General features: G+C 34.5%; 3 protein-coding genes and 1 non-coding gene across 4 annotated transcripts; 3 read left to right on the forward strand and 1 right to left on the reverse strand.

Moving 5' to 3' along the window:
- Nucleotides 1-1,073: 1,073 nt before the first annotated feature.
- LOC105761817 (exocyst complex component EXO70H1) lies at nt 1,074-3,336 on the forward strand. Its single transcript, XM_012579755.2, has one exon. The coding sequence runs from the start codon at nt 1,144-1,146 to the stop codon at nt 3,010-3,012; it is 1,869 nt and encodes a 622-aa protein (XP_012435209.1). The 5' UTR covers nt 1,074-1,143; the 3' UTR covers nt 3,013-3,336.
- Nucleotides 3,337-7,997: 4,661 nt separating this feature from the next.
- On the forward strand, nt 7,998-10,442 carry LOC105761816 (ABC transporter G family member 20). The gene has a single exon (XM_012579754.2). It carries the CDS (start codon nt 8,064-8,066, stop codon nt 10,275-10,277), a length of 2,214 nt encoding a protein of 737 aa, XP_012435208.1. The 5' UTR covers nt 7,998-8,063; the 3' UTR covers nt 10,278-10,442.
- A 2,112-nt stretch (nt 10,443-12,554) lies between these two features.
- Nucleotides 12,555-18,073, reverse strand: LOC105761814 (two-component response regulator-like APRR7). Its single transcript, XR_008190722.1, has 10 exons — nt 17,828-18,073; nt 17,460-17,525; nt 16,911-17,381; nt 16,225-16,386; nt 15,973-16,106; nt 15,448-15,612; nt 14,521-14,704; nt 13,915-14,368; nt 13,027-13,822; nt 12,555-12,947 (listed from the first exon to the last, which is right to left on the reverse strand). It is a non-coding gene; the product is annotated as a two-component response regulator-like APRR7 (transcript).
- Nucleotides 18,074-22,053: 3,980 nt separating this feature from the next.
- LOC105761815 (60S ribosomal protein L4) lies at nt 22,054-25,049 on the forward strand. The gene is made up of 2 exons (XM_012579753.2): nt 22,054-23,248; nt 24,653-25,049. The coding sequence occupies exons 1-2, from the start codon at nt 22,142-22,144 to the stop codon at nt 24,764-24,766; spliced, it is 1,221 nt and encodes a 406-aa protein (XP_012435207.1). The 5' UTR covers nt 22,054-22,141; the 3' UTR covers nt 24,767-25,049.
- The last annotated feature ends 438 nt before the right edge of the window (nt 25,050-25,487 follow it).

A 25,487-nucleotide genomic window follows, 5' to 3' on the forward strand; every position in this document is an offset into this window, starting at 1 on the left:
AGTGGTGCCCGAGTCCCGGCCCATTTCTAAACTGGCCTCATTTTTTGCCCAAACCCATATTTCGGGCCTATATTTTTACTTGAACCCTCCCATATTTTGGGCAATTGTTTCGGGCCGGGCAGGCCGCCTACCCATAAACACCTCTAATGATAACCATATAAGAAAGGTAGGAGTAGGAATATATATATATATATATATATATATATATATATATAATACATTAAATTATTTTATTATTTTCTTAATTATGTAATTAGATAAAATTTGAGATTCAAGATATTTGTATACGTTGTCGTACTTTTATTTAGAGGCCACAATTAATAATGTCTTGAAATAGATAGAGCTTAGCTTCCCTCAACTTGATATTCGACATTTATTTTATTTTCATTTCAAATTTAGAGTCAAAGAGAAATTAATGTAAAATAAATTATATTTTTCTAGCATTAGAACAAATGGACAACTTGTTTTTATTTTATTTTATTACAACCACAGATTTTTCTTAAATCATATTTTAAAAAATAATTAATATTTTTGTCAGTTGAGTATTAGTTTGATTGACACGGATATCGTTCTCAATGCACGAGGATATGAGTTTAAGTGCGCTGAAGCGCATTATTCTCCTATTTAAGGGTCGAGAAAGACTGTGAATAGTTCTAGACATTATGTCAAAAACATTATTATAAAATATTATGTGTAAATAAATATTATTTTAATAATTTGTTAAAATTTGATTAAAATAAATTTAATCTAGGATATAATTAACGAATATATATATATAGACATTTATTATTAAGTTAAAATTCTATTTTAAATTTTTTTGTAAAATAAAATATTTTCATCAAAACCCAAAATAGATAATTCATTAATTATAAGAAAAAATATATAAATATAACTTTTAACGGATATCCAAGAAAACTCTTGAAAGTTTTCCTTTACTAATCTTAAAATTGATCTCAAGTAATTAGGGAGACACGTGTAACAACTTAAAGGCAAGTTGGTCTTACTCAAAAAAGTCAAAACCAGTGAAACGACGCCGTTGCTTAGAACGTCTATAAAAACCCACGCAGACAAGAGGAAAACTTAAGCTCGAAAATTCCATCTGCCGCCAAAAAAAGATTTTAAAAAACCTTTCCACCGTAAAAAATGCCGCGGAAAGGAATGAGGAGTCTTTGTTTCAGCCCTGAAACGCCGTTGTTTCAAGGGTCGGTGTCACCATCATCTTCGATAACCTCGCCGGCCAGTGGATTCTCCGAATCCATGATCGAGCAAATCATTGACACGGCCGCTATCATCGTCGCAAAATGGGACGGGGAAACCTCGCCGTACGCTAAGGTGACCTCTATGTTCTACGAAAGCAAAAGAGAAGCCATGCACTTCATCAGATCCGTCAACGACCTGCGAAAAATCATGCATTTTCTCGTTTCCGGTCAAGATTCCGGTTCGGAAAACCTCATTCGAGCTCAACGTTTGATGCAAATCGCAATGAAGAGGCTTCAAAAGGAGTTTTACCAGATTTTATCGATGAACCGGGCTCATTTGGATCCGGAATCGGTTTCCACTCGATCATCACGGACATCCACGCAATCAAGCTTGTCGGATTACGATTACGATGCTTCACCGGACTATGAAATCGGCGCCGCCAAAGAATCCATCTCTGAAGTTGAAGAAGTTTCTTTCATGGCGATGTCAGATCTGAAATCGATAGCGGATTGTATGATCGGTTCTGGTTACGCTAAAGAATGCGTTCAAATTTATAACATGATTCGGAAATCGATTATCAATGAAGGTATTTATAAGCTCGGAATCGAAAAAGTAAGCTCGTCGAAGATCAATAAAATGGAGTGGGATGTACTGAATTTGAAAATCAAGGACTGGTTAGAAGCCATGAAGATTTCAATGAGGACGCTTTTTACTGGAGAAAGAATCCTATGCGATTTCGTCTTTTCCTCGTCGGATTCCATTAGAGAATCTTGCTTTTCGGAGATTACAAAAGAAGGTGCCCTCCTTCTGTTTGAATTCCCCGAAGTCGTCGGTAAGGTGAAAAAATCGTCGCCGGAGAGAATTTTCCGACTTCTCGGCATGTACACGGCTATTTCAGATAACTGGCCAGAGATCGAAACGATCTTTTCTTTTGAATCGATTTCAGCCGTTCGATCCCAAGCTCTTAACTCGATGGCTCGACTCAGTGAGTCAGTGCGGTTGTTATTATTAGATTTTGAGTCCATGATCCGAAAGGACTCGTCCAAAACGACTGTTCCTGGCGGCGGTATTCATCCTCTGACGATCTACTCTATGAATTACCTCACTGCCCTAGGCGATTACGGTAACATCCTCGCCGACATTATCTCGGACTGGCCACCGCCGGCGATATCATCTTTGCCAGAAATCTCCTTTTACAGTCCTGTTTCCAATGAATCTCCGGCAGCGCCCATCTCCGACCGCATTTCGCGGCTAATTATCGTCCTACTCTGCAAACTCGATAGCAAAGCCAAGTATTACAAAGACGCCGCCGTTTCATACCTATTCTTAGCCAACAATCTCCAATACGTAATCTCCAGGATCCATAAATCCAATCTCCATTCCTTACTCAGTAAGGAATGGATCACTAAACACGAAGTCAAGGTGAACCAGCTCGCAACGAGCTACGAGCGGTTCGCATGGGGCAACGTACTCGCCTCGTTGCCGGCAAATCCAACGGCTCCGATGAAACCGGCGGAAGCCAAAGAATGTTTCAGGAAATTCAGTATAAGCTTCGAAGATGCGTATTGGAAGCAGATTTCTTGCGTCGTGCCCAACTCAATGCTCAGAGACCAAATCAAAGTATCCATCGGAAGGAAACTCGTCGCCGTTTACCAGAACTTTTTCGATTCCCATAAATCGACGATCGGAGATGAAAAGAGCATCACATTGTTCGTCAGGTTTTACCCTGAAGACGTCGGGAATTACTTGTCGGATTTGTTCATTCGGACGCTTACTTCCGGCGGCGGTTCATCTCCGTCTTCTTCCTCTTAGTCTCACCGGCGGCATTTGCAATTGCCATTGAAAAGCCTTAGAATTTTATTATGTTAATTTTATGACGATTTTTTTCTAATCGTTAAAAAAGTTAGAAAAAATCGTCGATGATTATTATTTGTTAGGTAGTTATATAACGGGTTCTTTTTTTCCTTCCAAATTTTATTTGCATAATAGTCCTTCAACATCTGTGATATTTCATATACCGCACAGATTTTGAAGATTCAATTCTCTTATTGCTGGTTTGTTGAAAGAGAAATAAATTTATGTACGATCTGTGTACATAATTTCTTAAATAATATAAATCTGATTTATTATTATTAATTTATTTTTTACGCCCTCTACCGGTAAAACCTCAAATTATTGTCTAGACAATGTCTAATGATTATAAATAAAATTAGATAAATTAGATTTGCTGGAATTTATGGTTTAAAAATAGATTAAATAATTAAAATATTTTAGTAAAATAAATAAAACTTATTTTTAATTTGGTTAAATTAGCTCCTTTACTTCTGAATTTAAAAATGTAATACATTTCAATTATTTTTTTTAAAATTTATTATTGGTGAAGCAAAGCCCGAACAATTAACGCGACTAGCACAACTCAAACCTAGGTCAGACCTGAGGCGGTGAGTACCCTTGACCATCAAGCCATCGCATAGGGTTCAATATTTTTTTATATTTAAGTTCATTATAAGTAGTATTTTTGTTAGGTTTTTTAGCAAAGAATTTAGTCAGAATTAACGATTGGACTTGAATTTTAAAATCTGAAAAATAAGAAGAGTAACTTTTTATACATAAAAGAAAATGGATTAAATTCCAAATATGCAAAGAGTATAAGAACTTAAAGCATATTTTAACCCGAAAATATTTTAATATTTTTATTTAATAAGTTCTATATTGAATTCTTTAAATTCTTTTTCAACCATCTAATTTAGTCTATCTTATTTTTTGAATTAGTGATAGAAATTTGACAAAAAAAATTTGGTGTTTCTTTTTTCAAGTTTGGGCTAGACCCAATTTAAATTTACTCAAAACATTAATAGGGGCTGTTAGAGAAAGCCTAAAATTTCAAAAGAGTGCCCTTTAATTTCTAAAGTTTTAAGCCCAAGCCTTGTTAACAAATTCATGAAAGTACCCAAAACTGGCCAATCATGTGTTTTAGCACACTCGAACCAACGATCTCCTGCACTTGTAACAATGTCAATACCAATCGAGCTAAAACTCAATTGACACATATAAATTTCTAAGGTCGGTGAACCCTTGGTGCAGTAGGTTTCTAAGGTCAGTGAGCCCTTAGCACAATTGACAAGTGAAAATGTCTTGGGTTTTGAGTACTTAATTTTGAGACACACAGTGAGCAATTAAAGGTGCGGGTCTCTAAACCGCACAATGAACTTTTGCTATGAGTTTTAGTTTGGTTAGTTAATTCGTAATTTGGATTGTTTCAATTTCTAGTTTGATTCTATGCAATTGAATTTAACTGGAATATGTTTAGATAAAAAGGTTTTCTGAGCTCAAATTAATTCGAATACAAATTTGATTTAATCTAGTTTAACAATAAAAAATTAATAAAAATCTATCCAGCTCAAACTTAAAAACGACCCGAACAATAACTCGAAATGACAATTTAAGATATCCCAGACCTCAAAAACTTAAAAGTTCGAACCTCAAATTTAAAATAATCCAAAATTTTTAAAATGCAAAATTAACACAATCCAAAACTAACCTAATCTGCCCAGTTTACAATCTAAAAACTTGTATATATTTATATATTACACAACTAGCATAGTAAAAAAGGGTCAAAATATGTTGTTAGACACTATATTTTTATAGAATTTAAGATTTAGTACTGTAATTTCAAAGTCAAATTAAATCCTTTTACTCTTTTTTTTCCACTTTAAAAGCTTAGTCTAATAATTAACACGGTTAATATTTGTCAAAATTAATTAACTTGGTATGTTTACTTTTGTCACTTATAGGCTATGTAATACTGAAGATAGCTTAATCAACATACCGAGTTAATAAGTTTTGATTAAAAATGCTAACCATGTTAGTAATTATATTGGGATTTTAAATAAAAAATGTAAGATAGAGTTAACTTTTAAAATTTTAAGTATACGTGGAATAAGTCTTAAGGTTTATTAAAGCATAGGGACTGACAACGTATTTTAACCCCCTAAAAATGAGAAAACATGATAACTAGAGATGTTGATGGAACGAGTTAAGTCTTGATTCTAAAAGCATTCTCCAGCCCTGATCTGAGCCGCCTCAAATGGCTCGATTTACAGTTAAAAATATATATTTATATAAACTTAAATTTTTTTATATTTTTTAAATAGTGAAACAAACCCGATAAAACTAATCCGAAATTGAAAAATATAAACCCAAACCCGAGGATAGAAGGAAGGGTGAATTGTAGTTGTTGAACACTCAATCAAAGAAATAAAGAAGGGAAAGGATGTGGTCTATAGCAGATATAACACCCACACCAAACGTTAATATTTTGGTATTTTTTTTTAAAATTTTAAAACAAAAATTAATTCAACTAATAAAGGCTTTCGTGAACCAAACGAAGGCGTGCCAAAGTTAAATTAGGAGCCTTTAGGTCACCCCTCTTTCTTACCATTTCAAAAATTAAAGCAAGGTCAAATTTTGTTATTAGTCCTTGTGTTATGTATAAAATATAGATTTAATCATTATATTTCAACTTGATTAATTTTAGTTTTTTTTTTTTAGTTGGTCGATTTTAGTTTCTGCACTTTTTAAATTTTAAAATTTTAATCATGACTAAGGTAGTCGGTATCGCATCGGTGCACGTAACGTTTTTCACTAAAACTGGTGTGTATCGATACCGATTTGTCTGTGTGTTGTTTTGGATTAATTGATATTTTTGAAAAATATTTACAAATATAAAATGAATTATATTAAATAAAGCATAATGTTTCGATAAAAGTTTTTATCATTTATTCCCGTAACGGTAATTTTTTTAAATTTTAAACATTATTCACGTACCAATCACTGCACAATGTTCTAGCCAATGCAATCGGGAATTGGGCTGAATGGGCTAGTGCAATGGGTACGAACCAAAATTTTAACCGATGCAAAAAGGAAAGTTAGTTGCATTTGTTTATTACTAGAATGGTGCGCACTAGTCGGAACCGACTACAATGGTCATGAACCAAACGATAGTAGTTAAATCCGTTTGGTTAAACTTTGCTATTAATCTTGTATTATACATAAAGTTGTAGATTAAATGCAAAGCGACAATAATTAAATTCATTAGTTGCGTTCTTTTAAAAATACGTGGAAATAATAAAATAACACAATATTTTACATATGATAATATATTTTTCAAATGAGATTTTGGAAACAGTAGCCCGTTGAGTCTTAACTCAACTGGCATGGGCATTATTGTCAATGCAGGAGGACGTAGATTATCGTCCTATTTATGGGTTGGGGAGAAAATTTCGAAAATAGTACTATTTAATGAATTTACCAAATAATATTGTTTGGTTTAAGACTACAATTTACATATAATACAAGGACTAATAATGAAATTTAAACTTTTATAAGAGGAAAAGAAAACAAAGTATTGACCATTGGGTTACCTTTTGCTTTCACTAGTTTTCTCGTAAGCAAACTTAACTTCCATGAAAAGATAAAAAGACAATTGGCAAAGGGTTTTATTTATAGGGTTCACATTTTGACACGTAATGATCAATCAAATTAAACAATGATATATATTATCTGAAATGATTTTTAAAAAAAATTGGAATCACATGTCATTACGTTATTAGTCGATGAAATTATACATTATTAGTACGTAAAATATTAATCAATTGGTCATCAGTGCGGACGCAAGATTTATTTTATGGACCCTTTTTACTACATCATCCATAGTCCATTTCCAATTATTTAATGACATCTCAGTAATTTTTTTCATTCTATTTATATATAATTTTGGTAACTTTTTTTTTACCTTTAACCCTAAACTTGAAACTTCAAACCCTAAAACTTAAACACCGAACCCGAATTATAAAAATTATGTATAAATGGTATAAAAAAATTCGAAATTTCAAGTTCAGAGTTTAAGGTAAAAAAATTTACTAAAATCGTGTATAAATAGTACGGAAAAAATTCAAACCTCAAACTCGAATGACCCAGAGATTGAACTCGAAAATTTTAAAATACCAACCAACCGGATTTAAAAACAAAAATAGCAAGTATAGGATGCTTAAGGCTGCGCAACTCCTTTCACCTAATATCTAATATACGCATTACGCAAAAATGTTAGATACTGGGAAATCACCAAACGTATTGAATATTTGACCTTTTATTCTTTTGGGATAATATAATTTTTGGCCCTTAAATTTGACAATTAGGTCCATTTTAGTATCTAAGCTTAGCAACTAGATTTTTTGGTTCCTGAACTTGAAAAATAGAAAATTTTGATGATGTGGCACTTTGAGTTTGAGTTTGTACTACATCGTCACCTGAAAATATAAAAAATTGCATAAATTTCCGAGTAATGATACAATCTTAGAGTGTCACATACAGTGTTCTAATAATTGAATCAATGGTGGAACTGATTAGAGACTATTGGTTCCCAATTCTATCGTTTTGATCGATTCAACTGCTAGACTAACAATAAATAAATAAAAATTTAAAGAATTATTAAACCGGTTCAACAAATGGTTTTTATCCCAACTTTTATTTTTTATCAATTTCGAGTAGTTTTCGGTTCAATTGGTTTGACTCCTTTATTGGACTATGATTTTCAATGCAACTGGTCCAACCAATCAATCTAGTCATCCAAAAAATACTAGTCACATCATCAAATCTTGACGAAATCTAAGTATCAAATTAGATAATAAAAATATAGGTATCAAAACAAACCTAGTTCCCAAGTTCAAGGACCAAAAATTATATTATCCTTTTTTCTCTTTCACTTCCTCACTCATTTTTCTTATTATAAACCCTTCCCATTTGAGATTTTCCAGGCAACCAAGCAACCCAAACCTTGCAAAAGAAAAGAGTTTTATTTTACTATGTCATTCGTCGGAGGTTCAATGAATTTACCGGCGAAGTCAATTACCCGCGACGACGGTCACCCATTATTCACCAATTCCAAACAAACAGAACTCCAAAAATACCCCAAAAAACCTACCGTTTCTCCTACGTTAGCTGAGCTATTAATGCATGTCGACGACGCCCAAAATTCTCCCGTCGATCATCGAGCTGTTGAGATCGGTTACGGCTGTAGTTCACTCCCATCGTCAAATCCTTTCTTTCTTTGTTTCAATAACTTGACTTACAGTGTTAAAGTTCGTAAGAAGCTGGGATCGATCCCATTTTGTGGGAAAAACAGTGATGAGACTGAATCTAATGGGATTAATACCAAGATTTTATTGAATGAAATCTCTGGTGAAGCTCATGAAGGTGAAATAATGGCGGTTCTTGGTGCTAGTGGCTCTGGTAAATCCACTTTAATTGATGCATTAGCGAATCGTATTGCTAAAGATAGCTTAAAAGGGACATTAACGTTGAACGGCGAAGTATTGGAATCAAAGCTTTTGAGGGTTATATCGGCTTATGTTATGCAAGATGATCTTCTTTTTCCGATGCTCACCGTCGAAGAGACGTTGATGTTTTCAGCCGAGTTCCGATTACCTCGATCGCTTTCGAAATCGAAAAAGAAAGCTAGAGTTCAAGCTTTGATTGATCAATTAGGGTTGAGAAGTGCGGCGAAAACGGTGATCGGAGATGAAGGACATCGAGGTGTTTCCGGTGGGGAGCGACGTCGGGTTTCGATTGGGATCGATATAATCCATGATCCCATTGTTTTGTTTTTGGATGAACCAACTTCGGGTTTGGACTCTACGAGTGCGTTCATGGTAGTTAAGGTCTTGCAACGGATTGCGCAGAGTGGGAGTATTGTGATTATGTCAATACATCAACCGAGTTATCGGATTTTGAGCTTGCTTGATCGGTTGATTTTCCTTTCACATGGGAACACGGTTTTTGCCGGCTCGCCGGGGATGCTTCCATCATTTTTTGCGGAATTCGGACATCCGATACCGGAGAATGAAAACAAGACGGAATTTGCTCTCGATTTGATTCGGGAACTCGAAGAAACACCGGGTGGAACAAAAAGCTTAGTTGAATTTAACAAATCATGGCAAGCTAGAAAGAATCAAAGAAATGGATTCTCGATGAGATCAAATCTTTCACTCAAAGATGCAATAAGTGCAAGTATCTCGAAAGGGAAGTTAGTTTCCGGTGCAACCAACGATTCGAACCCAACCGCTTCGGTGCCGATTTTCGCAAACCCGCTTTGGATCGAGATGATGGTTATTGCCAAACGATCGATGACGAACTCGAGAAGAATGCCTGAATTGTTCGGGATTCGATTAGGCGCGGTTGTCATTACCGGGATCATCTTAGCCACCATGTTTTGGAAGCTAGACAATTCACCGAAAGGCATCCAAGAACGTTTAGGTTTCTTCGCTTTTGCCATGTCAACAACGTTCTACACTTGCGCCGAAGCAATCCCGGTTTTCCTCCAAGAACGATATATTTTCATGAGAGAAACAGCTTACAATGCTTATCGTCGATCATCGTATGTATTAGCTCACTCGCTAATCTCTATCCCATCTCTAGTTATCCTCTCGATGGCCTTCGCCGCAATAACCTTTTGGGCGGTCGGACTCGCTGGTGGCCTTTCCGGGTTCTTCTTCTTCTTCCTAACAATCTTCGCCTCCTTTTGGGCCGGAAGCTCGTTCGTAACATTCCTCTCAGGCATCGTCTCCCATGTCATGTTAGGCTTCACTGTTGTTGTCGCCGTCTTAGCCTACTTCCTCCTATTCAGTGGATTCTTCATTTCTCGTAACCGAATACCCTTATACTGGATCTGGTTCCATTACATCTCTCTAGTTAAATACCCTTACGAAGCTGTTCTTCAGAACGAGTTCGATGACCCGACGAAATGCTTCGTCCGAGGAGTTCAAATGTTCGACAACACACCACTCGGGGAGGTGCCGTTGTCTGTGAAACTGAAGCTATTGCAAAGCATGAGCGGTGTGTTGGGTGCCAACATCACCGGGTCGACCTGCGTGACTACCGGAAAAGATCTTTTGGTACAACAAGGTATTACCGATATAAGCAAATGGAATTGTTTATGGATCATCATTGCATGGGGATTTTTTTTCAGAATTTTGTTTTATTTTACTTTGTTGCTCGGGAGCAAGAACAAGAGAAAGTAAAATTAAAAATTATTATTCAAAAAAAAAAAAAAAGTGAGATGAAGAGGTTATGGTTGGCTTCTTTAGAGTTCAAAGTTTATCAATATTTGTCTAATTTCAGTGAATATTTGTGAAGAATTTCATATTTGACTAATGAATTATCATGAGTAATATTGGATTATGTTATTCAAGTTCTTAATTTTGCTAAAATATTTATACTGCACGCCAATTAAATTTTGGATTACTATTTGTAATTTCAATGATTGTTTTTAAGACATTTTTAAATTTTGATTTAGTATTGTAAGTACTTGAAATTGATAATAAAATAATAGCTATTGACTTTGAAATAGAACATTTAATGAGGCTAACAAATAAGGTCGATTAATTATCTCAACTTTTATTTCTGAGTTAAGAGTTTTAAAATAAAATTTAATCAAACTAGAAATTGAGGGTCTGTTTGATTGCCAAGAAAATATTTTCCGTAAAATGATTTCGGAAAATTTTTACTTTTCGTAAAATGGTTTCTTGGAAAATATTTTACGGTGTTTGATTGAATCTGTATAAAATATTTTCGGTTTGTTTGATGATTTCCTAGAAATATTTTTCAAAAAATTATTTTTACATATATTGCAATGATTTATTTATAATAATACTCAATTATTAAGCTATTAATCGTTATAAATTGAAAAAAATTAATATCAAATAAATTATTTGTAATTGTGTTAAAAAAACAAGTATTGAATAATTAAAAAAATAAGTTACTGAAAAATCGATAAACAGAAGCAGTTTTCTACCAGAAATGAAAGAGGCGATAGAGAGAAGAGCACGGAAAATGTCTTACGAAAATTGAAAGGGTAAGACATTTTCCCTAAAATGTAACCCATTTTTCCTTGTTTTGGAGTTCATTTTCCAAATGGGAAATGTTTTCCGCCAATCAAATGCTGGAAAAGTTGAAAATAATTTTCCGGAAAATCAATTCATTCAATCAAACAGACCCTGAGAAAGAGAGGCAGGAGGGGCTAGACCCAAAAAATTGAAAATTTATAATTGTTACCCTTTAACATGTTAAAATTATAAATTAATAATGATAAATTTTAATTTAATCTTTTAAATTTCTAAAAATCTTATAAAATTTATAACTTAATTCTAGCCCAACAAAATTAATTTTCCTGACTTAGACTTTGGATCAATTACGGATCTGACTACATAAATGCATCGAACTAAAACGGAACTAAAACGGGGCCATTCGGTACTACCAGTCATACCGGCTGGTCCATCCCATTTCAGTCTTAAATGGATATAAAGTAGTTTAAGTTTTTTTCGAACGTACCAACCTGTATGACTGGTAGAAAATTAAAATATTTTAAATTAAATATTAATTTTTTTATGTTAATTACTTTTTATAATCACATTTAAAAATAAAAAATATATATTCATTTGATTAAGTTATTAAACTTTATTTAATAATTTTAAAATATAAATAAATTTACATATATTGAAATATATTTGTATGTATGTATAAAAACATTAACATAAATAAAAATATATTTTAAATATCGGCACATAACAATAATAGAACAGATACCGAGTACCTTAAACTTCATAGTATATAATCAACGCAACAGAACATGAAGATGACTAGAAAAGTTATCAAAGCAAACTGCAGTGTATTTAGAAAATAATTGAAATATATTGGCATGTATATATAACATATATGAAATTATTTAAAAATTATAGATAAACCTGAAACGGTATACCAAAAACACACAAATATCAGCACGTAATAATATCAGCACAAAAATGATACCATCTACTGGTTCGATACCAACCACCTTAAACTCCATACAATATAAGCAACAAAACAGAACATGATTAAAAAGGTTATCAAAGCAAAGCTGTAGTGTTTAACGATGTTTTCGTCAAATCCAGTGGACGACAAGAAATGGGTGACATATATATGAAAATGCTTTTAGAAAGATATTGATAAACTCAAAACAAAACACCGAAACACAAATACTGGTACGTAACAATACCAGAACAAAAACAATATTATCCACTTGTTCGACACTATAAGTACCTTAAACTCGATAGGATAGAACCAACAGAACAGAACATGATTAGAGAGGTTATCAAGCATGCTATAGTTTCTAATGATGTTTTCATCGAATCCAGTAGATGACAAGAAATGGGTAACATATATGAAAATATTTTTAAAATATTAATAAATCTGAAATGGTACACCAAAACACACAAATATCGTAACAATATAACCAACAAAACAGAACATGATTAAAAAGGTTTATCAAAGCAAGCAGTAGTGTTTAATGATGTTTCATCGATCCAATAGACAACACAAAATGGATAATTATTATAGAAGTTTTTCTGCCTTCTTTCAGTTCCCCTTTAAGGCACATTTTTTAAAGCTTATAACAATAAATATAACAATAAAAAAAGGAGTTCATCAAGTCTTTTTAACATTCCCAAATAATATTACAACAAGGTATTTTATCAGAGGAGTGGATCAAATCTTGTTACCTTATCAGCTGGACTCTTCTAGTGTTTTCCTCTTTGCTATTTGTCGGATGGATTGCCTTCAGATGAGGGGTCATTGGTGTTCACCGTTTGTCACACGAATTGCCCTCGGATACTAGGTCGTTGTTGTGCTAACCTTTTCCTACTTTGATATCGGACCTGGAAAAAGAAAGGCAAAGTGTTGAGAAGAATTTACTCTGAATCTCAGAAATTATGCTAACAGGTCGACATTGGATACCTTTTTCCGGAAGCATCGATCTTTTCGCTTCTGTCGAAATTTGGTCAATGCAGCTTCCCGACATGCAGATTTGCTTTGGTCTACCTTGCTTCCACTCCCGCGCCCGCTCCCTGTCCCACTTGCATCACCACTTCCACCGCTTCCACTTTTCCCAGCTATTCCATTATCGCTTTCTATGTTTGTCCCTACAGTATCGGCTAGGGTGCTACTTCCATGTGGCCCATTGCTTGCGTGGTTACTACCCGAGTTACTTCCATTGACACTGTAGTTGCCAGCATTTCCTTCAACAGGAACAGGCCCACCCAACACATTGGATGACCCACAATGGGGAGCGTCTGCAGCCATTTTTTTCAAAGATAATGTGTCATGATCAGTTGGCTGCTGATGCTGTAGGCGGTCTTGCATATCAAGTTCTTGGTGAGTCAGTCTAGGCTGTTTGAGTCCAGCTTTAGTAGTTACACCATCAGCTTTGTCTAATACGGGTTTCCGAGCCGCATTTAAAAGGTCATTTTTCATAGGCTGGAAGGCAGACGATGGATGTCCCAATCTGAATGTGGATGATGAAGCTGACTTATTCTTCAAAACAGCTGGCTTGGCAAAAGCATTATCAGTTGTAGAGGCCATATTGATGTTATTGCTACCAACATTTGAGTACTGATTGGGAAGGTCATTAACCAAAGGAGATTGAACATCGCATACTGATCGTTTTCTTGTCAGTTCTAACTTACTATCACGTGCAGATGAGCTTCCGGTGTTGACAAAGGAAAACTTATTTGCATTCGATGCCATATTATACCTGCAGGCAATAGACATTACAATCAAAACCATTCAGGATTCCACAAATCTATTCAATTACTCGGTTTCCTATTGATTAACCCATGTTAATACCTTGAGAAGGCCGAAGAGTTTGAACGTCTCAAAACATTTCGCTCATCCCTCAACATGGCCTCAGAGTCTTCAGCTCCTCTAAGTCTTTTAAACCCAAGTTCAGTAGAAGGCAGTACTTCTTTAGAATCATCAGTGGTTTTATCATTGCCATCTGAGATCTTGGAAATCCTGTTTGAAGCCTCATACTCTGTACTTTCCTTCTTAAGATCATTAGTTTTAGAGGTGATGTCGGTTTGATGAGCAGCTTCAGAATTTAATTCGCCAGATGAGCTTTTGGTATTGAGATCCAGCTGCCTTTTATCAATTGGTTCATTCAATTTATTGAAGCTCATCTCAAGTAGGTTAATTTGGTTCGCTCCAATTGTTTTGATTGGGACCTCAACTGGGCGCTCTCGTTGTAAATCTACACTTCCTGCCATGCGTATATCCAGGCCTTTACCCATTGGAACATCATCTGCAGTAAAAAGGTAAAAGAGATTACAAGATGAATTGACAGGCATTACAGTACACCGTTAAAGGAAGATAAGTAAAAAAAGGAACTAAAAGATGAAAGATATTGATCAACAAGCTGTACTTTAAGCTACACGTCTAAATGTTTGTGTTTACCAAGCTGTTCATCTAATTCTTGGCACCCTCTAGGTGCAGTTGCTGGCACCCCTTTGTTCCCAGATGCTTCTGCATTTGAATGGATAACTTGAGCACATGTACTATCAGGGCACTCAGCAACTCGATCCTGAGGTGAGACTGGACTGGGGCTTTTGATTTCTGCTGCTTGTTTCGTCCAAGAACTCTGCAAAAGGAGAATGCGTTGATAGGTTCCACTATTTGTAACAACTTTCATAAACTTCTAATCCCAAGGTCTGAGAGAAATTCAATTCAACCATTAAAGATGACAACATTCGAGGTAAAAGAGCAAATACCACTAGATAATGTAGCCAATGATTTGAAATGGATATAATAGAATCATGCAGACCAACATAATATGTTTGGATTAAGGCTCTGATGAACTAGAGCAAAACAATTCAGTTCTGGAACCTTTTAAATGGATTCCGAGGTTGCATTCTGCCAAACTGCCACTGAATCTTGATTAGAACTACATAACTACTCATATATATACATGAAACCTTCTAGGACTGTTAAAATCTATTCAAATATTTTGACGAGAGACTAAACAGTTACTTTTTGTTCTGAGCCTATACGTCATTTCCTAAGCAAATGAAAGCAAAGGTAGAGCTGATTGTGAGTCAAGAATTTATACTGGCAGATCAGAACTAATTTTATACTTTTTTACATGGGTATTAATGATTAAACTAGAATTTAAGTTAAAGCCATCAGGGTTAAAAATAAAAACTTCTAACATTGTAAATCAATGCATACAGAGAAAATAATCTGCTTTCAATGCAGTATGTCATAATCAAATGCAAAAGTAACAAATTCAGAAATCAAGTTGCCAATTAGCTTAAACGCTCTTACGGCCTCACTACTAGATACTAACCTCATAAAATATACAGCAACTTAAGAACAGATTTATACCTGAGTGCCACTCCCATCATCACTACCATCCCCAACATTTAGACCGTTATTCTCATTATCTTCCTCGTCGTTGCTGCCACTGTTGTCAGAATTCTCAACACTTCCTGATTTCTCTGATTTTTGAGTTTGCGTTCCACTCTCACTTCCACTACCACTACCACTAGACTGAAGGAGAAGAAATCAACCATTAGGCTATATATATGTATATCAAAACATAAAATGTGATCCAATTCTTTTCTTTTCTTATTTTTTATGTTTTTCCCCCTTTGGAAATGTACGGATGAAGTAAAATACCATGATAACAAAGTTGTATAGAATTTCCTCTAATCAATACCAGCCCTATAACGCTACCTTCTTCATACAACTGAAAATTAAACTGGTGGATATGCTTTTAGTTTCAAATGTTTTATCTATTTTCTTGAAACTGATGGAGCAGGAACAACAAGAAAGCTTGCTACTACAGAGGTTTCTAATCTCTGCTTATCATAGGGAATCTAAATCTGAAGTAGGAAGTTAACAACTCACACTATGGCATCTCCTCCAAACATGCTGCCAAAGGTTCTTAAGCTCATTCTTTCGAATAGGCTTCACTAAAAAGTCAACTGCACCTTTTGACAAACACTTAAAGACTATACCAATTGAATCATGAGATGACATCACTGCACACAGATCTCATAAAACAGTAGTTAAAAGTATGTATTCAAAGATCTCAACTTTGAAAACAAGAATAAGAAATGTTAGAACAGTAAAAAAGGAAGAAGAGAGTCGACAACTTACTGATCACAGGAACATTTTTACGTGTTTTGTGGCTCATAATCTTGCTCAAAAGAAAAATGCCAGAAAAGCAGGGCATAAACACCTCAGTCAATACAAGATCAATATGATTGGTCAAGTCTTCTAGTATTTTCCATGCTTGCAGTCCACTTGCAGCTTCAATAACTGGGAATACAGAGTGTAATTCACTAGATAATTCAAAAGCAAAGCATTCTATGATACAAGAGCATGCCAACCCAGGAGTAAATATATCTCAATATGTAAAGAAAAGAAGAGGAGAGGAATCAAATATGAAATAACTAAAAAGAGATGAATAGGTATCGTAAAACTTTACCATGAAAATAAAACCAAGTACCAAGTATAATGATGTTAAGAATAGACTCAACATAAAATACAATAAGAAAAAGTCAGGCTGCAAGTGCTGTTGCAAGCTGGACTAGGCTTTCTCAACAGGCAAAAAGAAGTAGCAAATATTTTCAACTCTACTTAGAGAGGCTAATTATCAAATCACTTTCCCCGCATAAAGGGTGAATGTAAGAGAAGTTTAATCATTATTGAGAGAAACCTCCAAACCTTCAAATTTTATTCCAAGTCTGAGGCACAAATTTACAGTCTGTACCACTTCAGCCATAAAGGAGGAGAACAAAATTGTTCAGTGTTACAATCTGAGAAAGCCTCAAGCCACTAACCTTCGTATCTGCAATTGCGCAGAAGTGCGGCAACAACATGGCGAGTAGAATCATCATTTTCTACAAGCAGAACCTTAATTGATGCCTGATGCAGAAACCTCTCCCAACAACCCGATGCACTTTGAGGCTGTTGCTGTTGTATCTGGAGCACAGCAGGGGCCTGAACAACCCCGACATGACAATCTTTAACATTTTGTGCAATCTTGTCAACTTTCAGGTCATCTCCTTCTAGCGTCCCAAGTTCCTCAGCCACAACTCCATTTGTATTTCTCATTTCCATCATATAGCTGACGGTTTAGCTCTCGTAACCCTTTGTCACAATAGCTATCAACAATCATCTAGACACTTACCTGTAAACCAGACTAGAAAAGACTGATAGCAATAAGGACAGAACAACATAGGATAAATTAAAATCCTTCTTCAATTCCCAAATTAAATAGTACGTAGCTTCGTCTTCAAGAAGCCAAACCTCTGCAAATACAAACAATTAAATCTAAAAGTTAAACAAATCACTTGGGAGCTCCCAAACATAAAAGTTAAACAAATCACCACAGCAAAATATAACGCCTTCTAATCTTCAGGAACCAACTCCATACTACATAAGCTGCTTTCACCCTGTAGACAAAAACAAAGCATATCAAAACAATCCACCAAAACCTGACCACAAACAATTCAAACGAAACAAGTTTAATTTCTAGGTCAAAATCCTAATATCAAGCACCTAAATTCAACACCTAAAGCTAAATCCAAGCTTTTCCAGTACTAACCTAAACCTCAATCAATAAGATCTAAACAATTATTAGTAAAGTACCAAATCGAAAATTTTGATAATTCTACAGCATCATTACTTAGCTCTTCAAATATTGAATCAACTAACACAAAATCATTCAAATCTCATATACAACTAAAGAACTTACAGGTGCTAGAAATAAATATAATCCTCACCAAAAGCTTCACTAACCACCATTATTGAGGTCGATCGAACACAGATTTGGATAACAAAATTCAACATTACACAAAAATTAAACCAAAAAAACACAAATTTAAACCATAATTTTTATATTAAAATGAGAATTTTCACTTAATACCAAAAAATTTTTAATTCGCTATTTACTTTGTCTTAAATAAATTGACTGCCTGAGAAACAGAGCGACTGGATAATTTGCTCGACCTTTTGTTTAGGAGATTGTGGATATATATTAAAGATGAGACCAAGAGAAGCTGACGTGGATAAAGGGGCGGTGCCGAACTTTCCGGAAACTCCAGGTGGGATTGAGATATTTCCACGTGGCTACAAAATTTGGGCCGCTTGGGATTGCTGAGCTGGACAAAATCTAAAGCTGGGAGCTCGACTGTGTTTTTAGAATCTCTCGACGATCTTTGGAGATCTCGTGTCCGACGCGTGGGGGTACCGTCCGTCAAGGGAGACATTGGATTTGTTGGATTTAAATCTGCCAAACGTCCCTAATACTCTTCTAAATTTTAAATTTTAGTCCTTATATTTTAATTTTTGACATTGAATCTCTATTTTTTTATTTAAAATCTTAGTCTCTCAGTTAGAATGAGTGGTTTTGGTCCTTATTCTTTACAACTACACGAACAATTATAAAAATATTTTAGAAATTAAAAGTTTTTGGTATTTTAATAAAAGATATAAAAATTGCAAAATTTAAAAGTATTTAAATTTTAAAATAAAATATTTTTAAAATTCATTTTAAATAATTAAAAATATATGAAAATTATAGAAACTTTCAAAAATTTAAAAAATTGTGAATAGTAATAAGTTCTCTCTAATTTTAAGCTATATGTTCGATCTATATTACTCAACTTGAACAAATTTTATTTTAAATTGATTAAATTAATTTTTTTACTTTATTTTTAAAATATTTAAAATGGATTTTGAAAATTTATTTTATTTTAAAATTGGCATAAAGATAAATTTATTCCCTAACGTTTATTCATTTTGTTATTTTGGTTCTTATTCTTTTTTGGGATTATTTTGGCCCATAACCTTTAAACTTTAGTCAATTTGTTTGCTTTTAGACAGAAAACTTGACTGAACAGTTAAAATTTTTAATGGCATCAACGTGGTGGCTCATGTGACATTTCACGTATATTTCATTCTTAACATGAATAAATTTTCTAAAATTTTATGAAACTTGTTGATTTTTTAAAAAATATACATTTTTTAAATTTTTATGAATTATTCGTAGACTGCCATGTGAGTGGTCAAATCAGTGCCATTAAAACTTAATAGTTCAATCAGTTTCCCATCTAAAAGTAAGCAATTTGACTAGATTTCAAATGTTGAGTGTAAAATTGACTAAAAAAAAGAATAATGGGTCAAAATGATAAAATGAGTAAATGTTAGGGGCCAAATTTATCATTATGCCTTTTAAATTTTTAAGAGTTTTTTAAATTTCACAAATTTTTATATCTTTTATTGAAAAAGGAAAACCAAAATTTAAAACTTTTATTGGAATTGTTTATGTACTTTAAAGAATAATGATAAAATTGATAAAAAAACCCTAAATACTGAGGGTTAAAAGAGTTATTTTGCCTTGTTTATAACAGCCACGTCACCAATTTTAACTTCAAAATTGGCGGAGGACCAAGATTTTCAAATTAGAAAAAAGTTTAAGGACTTAATGTCTCAAAAGTAAAGTATAGGAACTAAATTTAAATTTTCGGAACAGTACAATGACCTTTGGCATAGTTAAACCGATTTGTTGTTATACAATTGTAAAGCCCTCGTGACGGCGTTAAGTTCTTAAGTGAAATGACGATAGTAGCCTTGTTATTGGAAAATGACGAAAGTATCCGCAACTTATCATGGCCGTGGACTGATATTAGGGAAAATATCTTAGGTGAACAATTTTGATTATATAAACAGTTAATTGCACTAAACATCCCTAAATTATGACTATCATTTTAAATTAGTTTTTAAATTTTAAAATATTCTAATTACATCCTTAATCTATTAATTTTATATCAATAAAGTCCTTAAGTTGCTAGAATCATTAATTTAACCATTAAATAAAATGTTAAATCTTATATGACATAGTTTAAAATAATTTTTTAAATGAATATTATAAAATCTTTGAGGTTTTAAAGCTTCTCTGAAACTATTGTTTACTCTATTTTTATTTGTTTTAATTTTATTAGTTTTAATTATAAAATTATGCACAACATTTTATTTTTCTTTAATAATTTTATTTATGTTTTTTATATTTTCGTAAATTTATACATTTGAATTTGTTTGATTTTCCTACTCTATTTAAGTGAACAAAAAAAAAACACTAAAAACTTTTCCCTTTTAGCTTTCTTTGTGTCGTTTGCTTCTTTTCCTTTGTTTTGTCCAATGATGGTGTGGGCTTCCAAGTTGGTTATTGCTGACCTTTTCTCTCATCCCACCGATCCTTTCTTCCTTCTTTCTCCTTATTCATTCATCGCACCTTCTTTCTTTTTAGTTTGCAAGGCATACATGCTGTCTTCGTGGATTGTGGTAGACAGATATTGGTACCTACCGTCACTAAACCTCCACTAACAACCAACAAATTCTCTTGAAAAGTATAATGGTAATTGATACTCGAATGGTGGCTCTTGGCCGGCTTCTTGATATAATTATGTTTTGAGAGCATTTAGGAATAAATGAGTGGTTTCGTGAGTCAATTTGGACTCATATTTTCTTGATCTTTATGTGTGGGAAATGAACTGACCATCTCCTCTTTTTCAGCAAAATTTGAGCTCAATCGGCACTAATCTCCATGGAAAACTTTATAAAATATTGAAGAAAACCATAACAGAAACAGGGAAAACAGATTAAAGATGATTCCCGAAAAACTTTGCTTGCACAATCGATCATCAATGTGGGTTTAAACATCGACGATCAGTTGCAACACAGTTCCAGGTCTTTGAATGTGCATTCCATCCGATGCCATTGAATGTGCAGTTTGGTTACTATTGCTATCGATAAACGCAAATCAATAGGAAATGAAGCTTTTTGAGAGTCTTTTTGCATCCCAAGTAAATGAGTTTATCTCCGATAAGTCAATATTTTGAGAGTTTAGCTTTGAAATAAACGATAACGAGTCACTTTCTATTATCACATGTCGGAAACCTAAGTCAATAGTAAACTGTAGCCCGTGCATCACCTTAACGCCTTTGACGCAAAGATGGAACAAATACAATAGTTGTTTCTCCAGCAATAGCCTAAAATTTGGCCATCGTTATCTTGGATAATCACTCCTAAGCATGAATGTTTGTTTCCAGGGACAAAACTTGCATCTACATTAACATTGACATAAGAACACAATAATTTAACTTGTTTCCTCGTTTAAAGGATATCAAATTAAATGTTCAAAGGGTATCGCTATTTAAAATTTTACATATATATTCAAAAATTAAGTGTACACATATCAAATTGACCCTTATGGTAATTTAGATATTTTTATATAAATTATTACGAATTTAATATCTATTTAAAATTACTTAATATGGAATAGACACGTCCATGGTAGGCTGGCTCGGCCATCAATCTGACCCCCTGAAATATGGGAGGGTTCGGGTAAAACTATAGGCCGAAATATGGGCTTGGGCAAAAAATGAGGCCTGTTTAAAAATGGGTGGGCTCGGCTCAACTTTTTGGCCCGAGCCCAACCAATATAATAAATATATATTTTTTATTTTTATTTTTTAATTTTAAAATACTTTAAAAATATTTTTATTTTTATTTTTTTTTGTGTTTATTAAAAATCGGGCCGGGCTTATTATTTTTTTCTTGGGCCGGGCCTGGGTAAAATTTTATACCCATATTTTGGGCCGGGCACGGGCCTAAGAGTCAAGCCAGATTTTTTTGGGCCCGGCCCGAACCCAGACCGGCCCGGCCCATGGACAGGTCTAATATGGAATGATAAATTAAATAACTTATTTTCATCATTAAACTTCAATTATAGAGGGAAAAAAAAGATTAGATGGGCTGAATCTTCAATCATTGGGTATATTGGTTAGGCTGCCCATATTGACATATTCGTGACCCATAAAGTTAAACTCTGTTCCGATTAGCCCATTTCTCACTAGAATAGAATAATTTACATATCCAAACAACCTGAAACCCTACCGTATTTACTTAGCACCTGCAGACTCCTCAAAAACCCTAGCTGCTCAGTGCTCACATTTTCTCGCATTTTATTTAATTTTCTGGTCTGCCCTCAAAGCCCAAAACCCTAACAATGGCAGCCGCCGCCGCCCGTCCTCTGGTTTCGGTGCAAACCATAGAGTCCGATATGGCTACCGACGCTACGCCTACTGTTCCTCTCGCTGATGTCATGAAAGCCTCCATCCGACCAGACATCGTCACCTTCGTCCACGATAACATTTCCAAGAACAGCCGCCAGCCTTACGCTGTCTCCAAGCGTGCTGGTCACCAGACCTCAGCTGAATCGTGGGGAACTGGCCGTGCCGTCTCCCGTATCCCGCGTGTTCCTGGTGGTGGTACTCACCGTGCTGGCCAAGGTGCTTTTGGGAACATGTGTCGTGGAGGCCGTATGTTTGCTCCTACCAAGATCTGGCGCCGTTGGCACCGGAAGATCAATGTTAACCAGAAGAGGTACGCCGTTGCCTCCGCAATCGCCGCTTCTGCTGTTCCTTCACTCGTGATGGCACGTGGTCACCGTATCGAGTCTGTTCCGGAGATGCCTCTGGTCATATCGGACGCTGTGGAGAGTGTGGAAAAGACCTCGGCTGCAATTAAGGTTTTGAAACAGGTCGGAGCATATCCGGATGTGGAAAAGGCTAAGGACAGTCAAGGGATCCGACCCGGAAAAGGGAAAATGAGGAACCGTAGGTACATTTCTCGAAAAGGTCCTTTGATTGTTTATGGAACTGAAGGGGCAAAGCTTGTTAAAGCCTTCCGTAACATCCCTGGAGTCGAGGTTGCCAATGTGGAGAGGCTCAATTTGTTGAAACTCGCTCCTGGTGGACACCTTGGACGGTTCATTATTTGGACCAAATCAGCTTACGAGAAACTTGACTCGATTTATGGGTCATTTGAGAAGCCTTGTGAGAAGAAGAAGGGGTACATTTTACCTCGTTCTAAGATGGTGAATGCAGATCTTGGTAGGATCATTAACTCCGATGAGGTTCAGTCGGTCGTTAAGCCAATTAAGAAGGAGATCAAGAGGGCACCTTTGAAGAAGAATCCACTCAAGAACTTGAATGCTATGCTGAAGTTGAACCCTTACGCAAAGACTGCTAGAAGGATGTCTCTTTTGGCTGAGGCACAACGTGTTAAGGCCAAGAAGGAGAAGCTTGACAAGAAGAGGAAGCCTATATCTAAGGTATATAGATTCCTAATGATGATATTTGCAACTTTTCCGTGGTTTAGGCTGATGCATTATAGTACATTTCAATGGATTTATGTGCGCTTTAGTTAATGTTTTGTTTCTTGAACTTGATTGTGATGTATATGATTAATGGTTCTTAATTCTTTGATTGATTACTGTACTATACAATATGCAGCTGTTGTTAGTTGTTACTGCTACATGGCATAGTGTCATGCTTCTATGCTTGTCATATGGTACATAATATATCTTTCATGCATTTGGGTGTTGGTATTTATATGATTATTCTATATTATATATGATATCGAGTTGCCTCTTTCTCCTTGTTTGTGCCATTTGCTTATTTGACTTCAACCATTTAGTTTAAGTCTCATGCTAGATGAGGTTTATGCATTGATTTTTCCCACTTATGTTTATGTTGAGCTTCACTGTGGGCTTGAAATGAGTTATAATGGTACCCATTGATTCTCTTTCTCTTACTTGATTCATATGTTCTTGTGTCATCTCTTCATCCATCTTTATCATTTAATGTGAATTTGGCAAGACAATATAAGTGGGAGTTGTCTTAGTCTGATCTATCGGTTTACTTAAGCCATTTTGTTTAGTTATATGCTAGATGAGTAGTTTGCACTGATTTTTCTACCTTATCTTGAGCATGAGTTAGGGTTCTAAATGAATTACAATGGTATCCTTTCGTTTTCTTTCTCCTGTTCGAGCATATAGTTTAAGTCATATGCTAGATTAGTATGCATTGATTTTTACACCTTATGTTAAGCTTGACTTTGGGCTCGAAATGAGGTATAATGGCACCCATTGGTTCTCTTTCTCTTACTTGATTCATATGTCCTTGTGTCATCTCTTTCTCCATCTTTATCATTTTATGTGAACTTGGTAAGATAGGAGCTTTAGATTTTATCATGCATTGATTTTTTCACCTTATCTTCAGCTTTTACTTTGGACTTGAAATGAATTATTCTGGCACCAGTTGGTTCCTTTTCTCTTAATTCTCATGACCTCCGGTCATCTCTTTCTCCATGTTTATCATATGATGTGATTTTGGCAAGATAATGGAAGTGGGAAGAGTCTTAGTCTGTGCTAAATTTTACTTGAGCCATTTCCTTTTTGCACCTTACGTTGAGCATGAGTTAGGGTTCAAAGTGAATTACAATGGCACCCTTTTGTTACTTTCTCCTGTTCGAGTCATTTTGGTGGTATTCAATTTATGAAGTCAAAATTGCATTCTCAGGCAGGATTGATGTTTTCCCAATCACTTCTTCGGCATACCATTGTGTTCTCTGTTAATCTTCGAGAAAATACTTGCTGTGAACAATTCTATCTCACATATTGATCTGTTAAGTTAGTTTATCGACTCCATTCATCTTTCCTTTTGCCTTGTTTCAGGAGGAAGCAACCGCAATCAAGTCAGCTGGCAAAGCATGGTATCAAACTATGATCTCCGACAGCGATTACACAGAGTTCGAGAACTTCTCCAAGTGGTTGGGCGTGTCGCAGTAAATTTTAGTTTCCGCGGAGTGGTTGTATCAGTTTTGATTTCGGTGTTTTTGACATTTTTATTTCATTTGATGATGTTTGGAGTTTTGAAAGTAAAATTAGTGGAATGGCATGAACCCTATTTCTCTTTTCATTTAGCCATCTCCACCATGTTTTCACTCTTTATGATTAGGGGAATAGTTTCAATGAAAATGAGAACTAGCATTGAAATAGTTTACCAGACTGGTTGGTCGGATTATTATATTTATGTTATTGAAATGTTTGCTTTGCAGTGTCTTATCCATTACTTGGACTGTTTCCTAAATAATTTTTTTTCTTCTTTTTATATTTTGAGATTGAAAGGCATGTGTTATGGACTTGATTCAATATGATCATGTTTATGGGTCAAAGAATCAAGCTGTCTAGGCCCGTTCAAATGTTGTGATTCATTATTCAAAAAATAATAAAAATTATTTATCTTTGATTTAATTATAAAAATAAAAATAAAAATATAATTCCATATATATTTCTACTTTAAAATCATGTTGATATTTAATTACATATAAATTTTAGAGAGAATATATATTTAGAAGTTAGAGCAAGACCATACATATAAAATAATACATTTGATACAATGAATTTTATTTGGTAATTTATTATTTTGAAAAAACCTAAATAGTTTTTTTTTTATTTTGATCAAATAAATTTTTGTTATTTTTTGTAAGGAAAAAAAGTAAAAAGAAAA

Source organism: Gossypium raimondii, chromosome 11, assembly GCF_025698545.1.
Source record: "Gossypium raimondii isolate GPD5lz chromosome 11, ASM2569854v1, whole genome shotgun sequence".
NCBI lineage: Eukaryota > Viridiplantae > Streptophyta > Magnoliopsida > Malvales > Malvaceae > Gossypium > Gossypium raimondii.

Bases quoted from the DNA above. Each gene is read 5' to 3' on its own strand.
- LOC105761817 (XM_012579755.2), top strand. From the start codon at position 1,144: ATGCCGCGGAAAGGAATGAGGAGTCTTTGTTTCAGCCCTGAAACGCCG.
- LOC105761816 (XM_012579754.2), top strand. From the start codon at position 8,064: ATGTCATTCGTCGGAGGTTCAATGAATTTACCGGCGAAGTCAATTACC.
- LOC105761815 (XM_012579753.2), top strand. From the start codon at position 22,142: ATGGCAGCCGCCGCCGCCCGTCCTCTGGTTTCGGTGCAAACCATAGAG. The intron at 23,249-24,652 runs GTATATAGATTC...GCCTTGTTTCAG, and splicing joins AGAGGAAGCCTATATCTAAG to GAGGAAGCAACCGCAATCAA.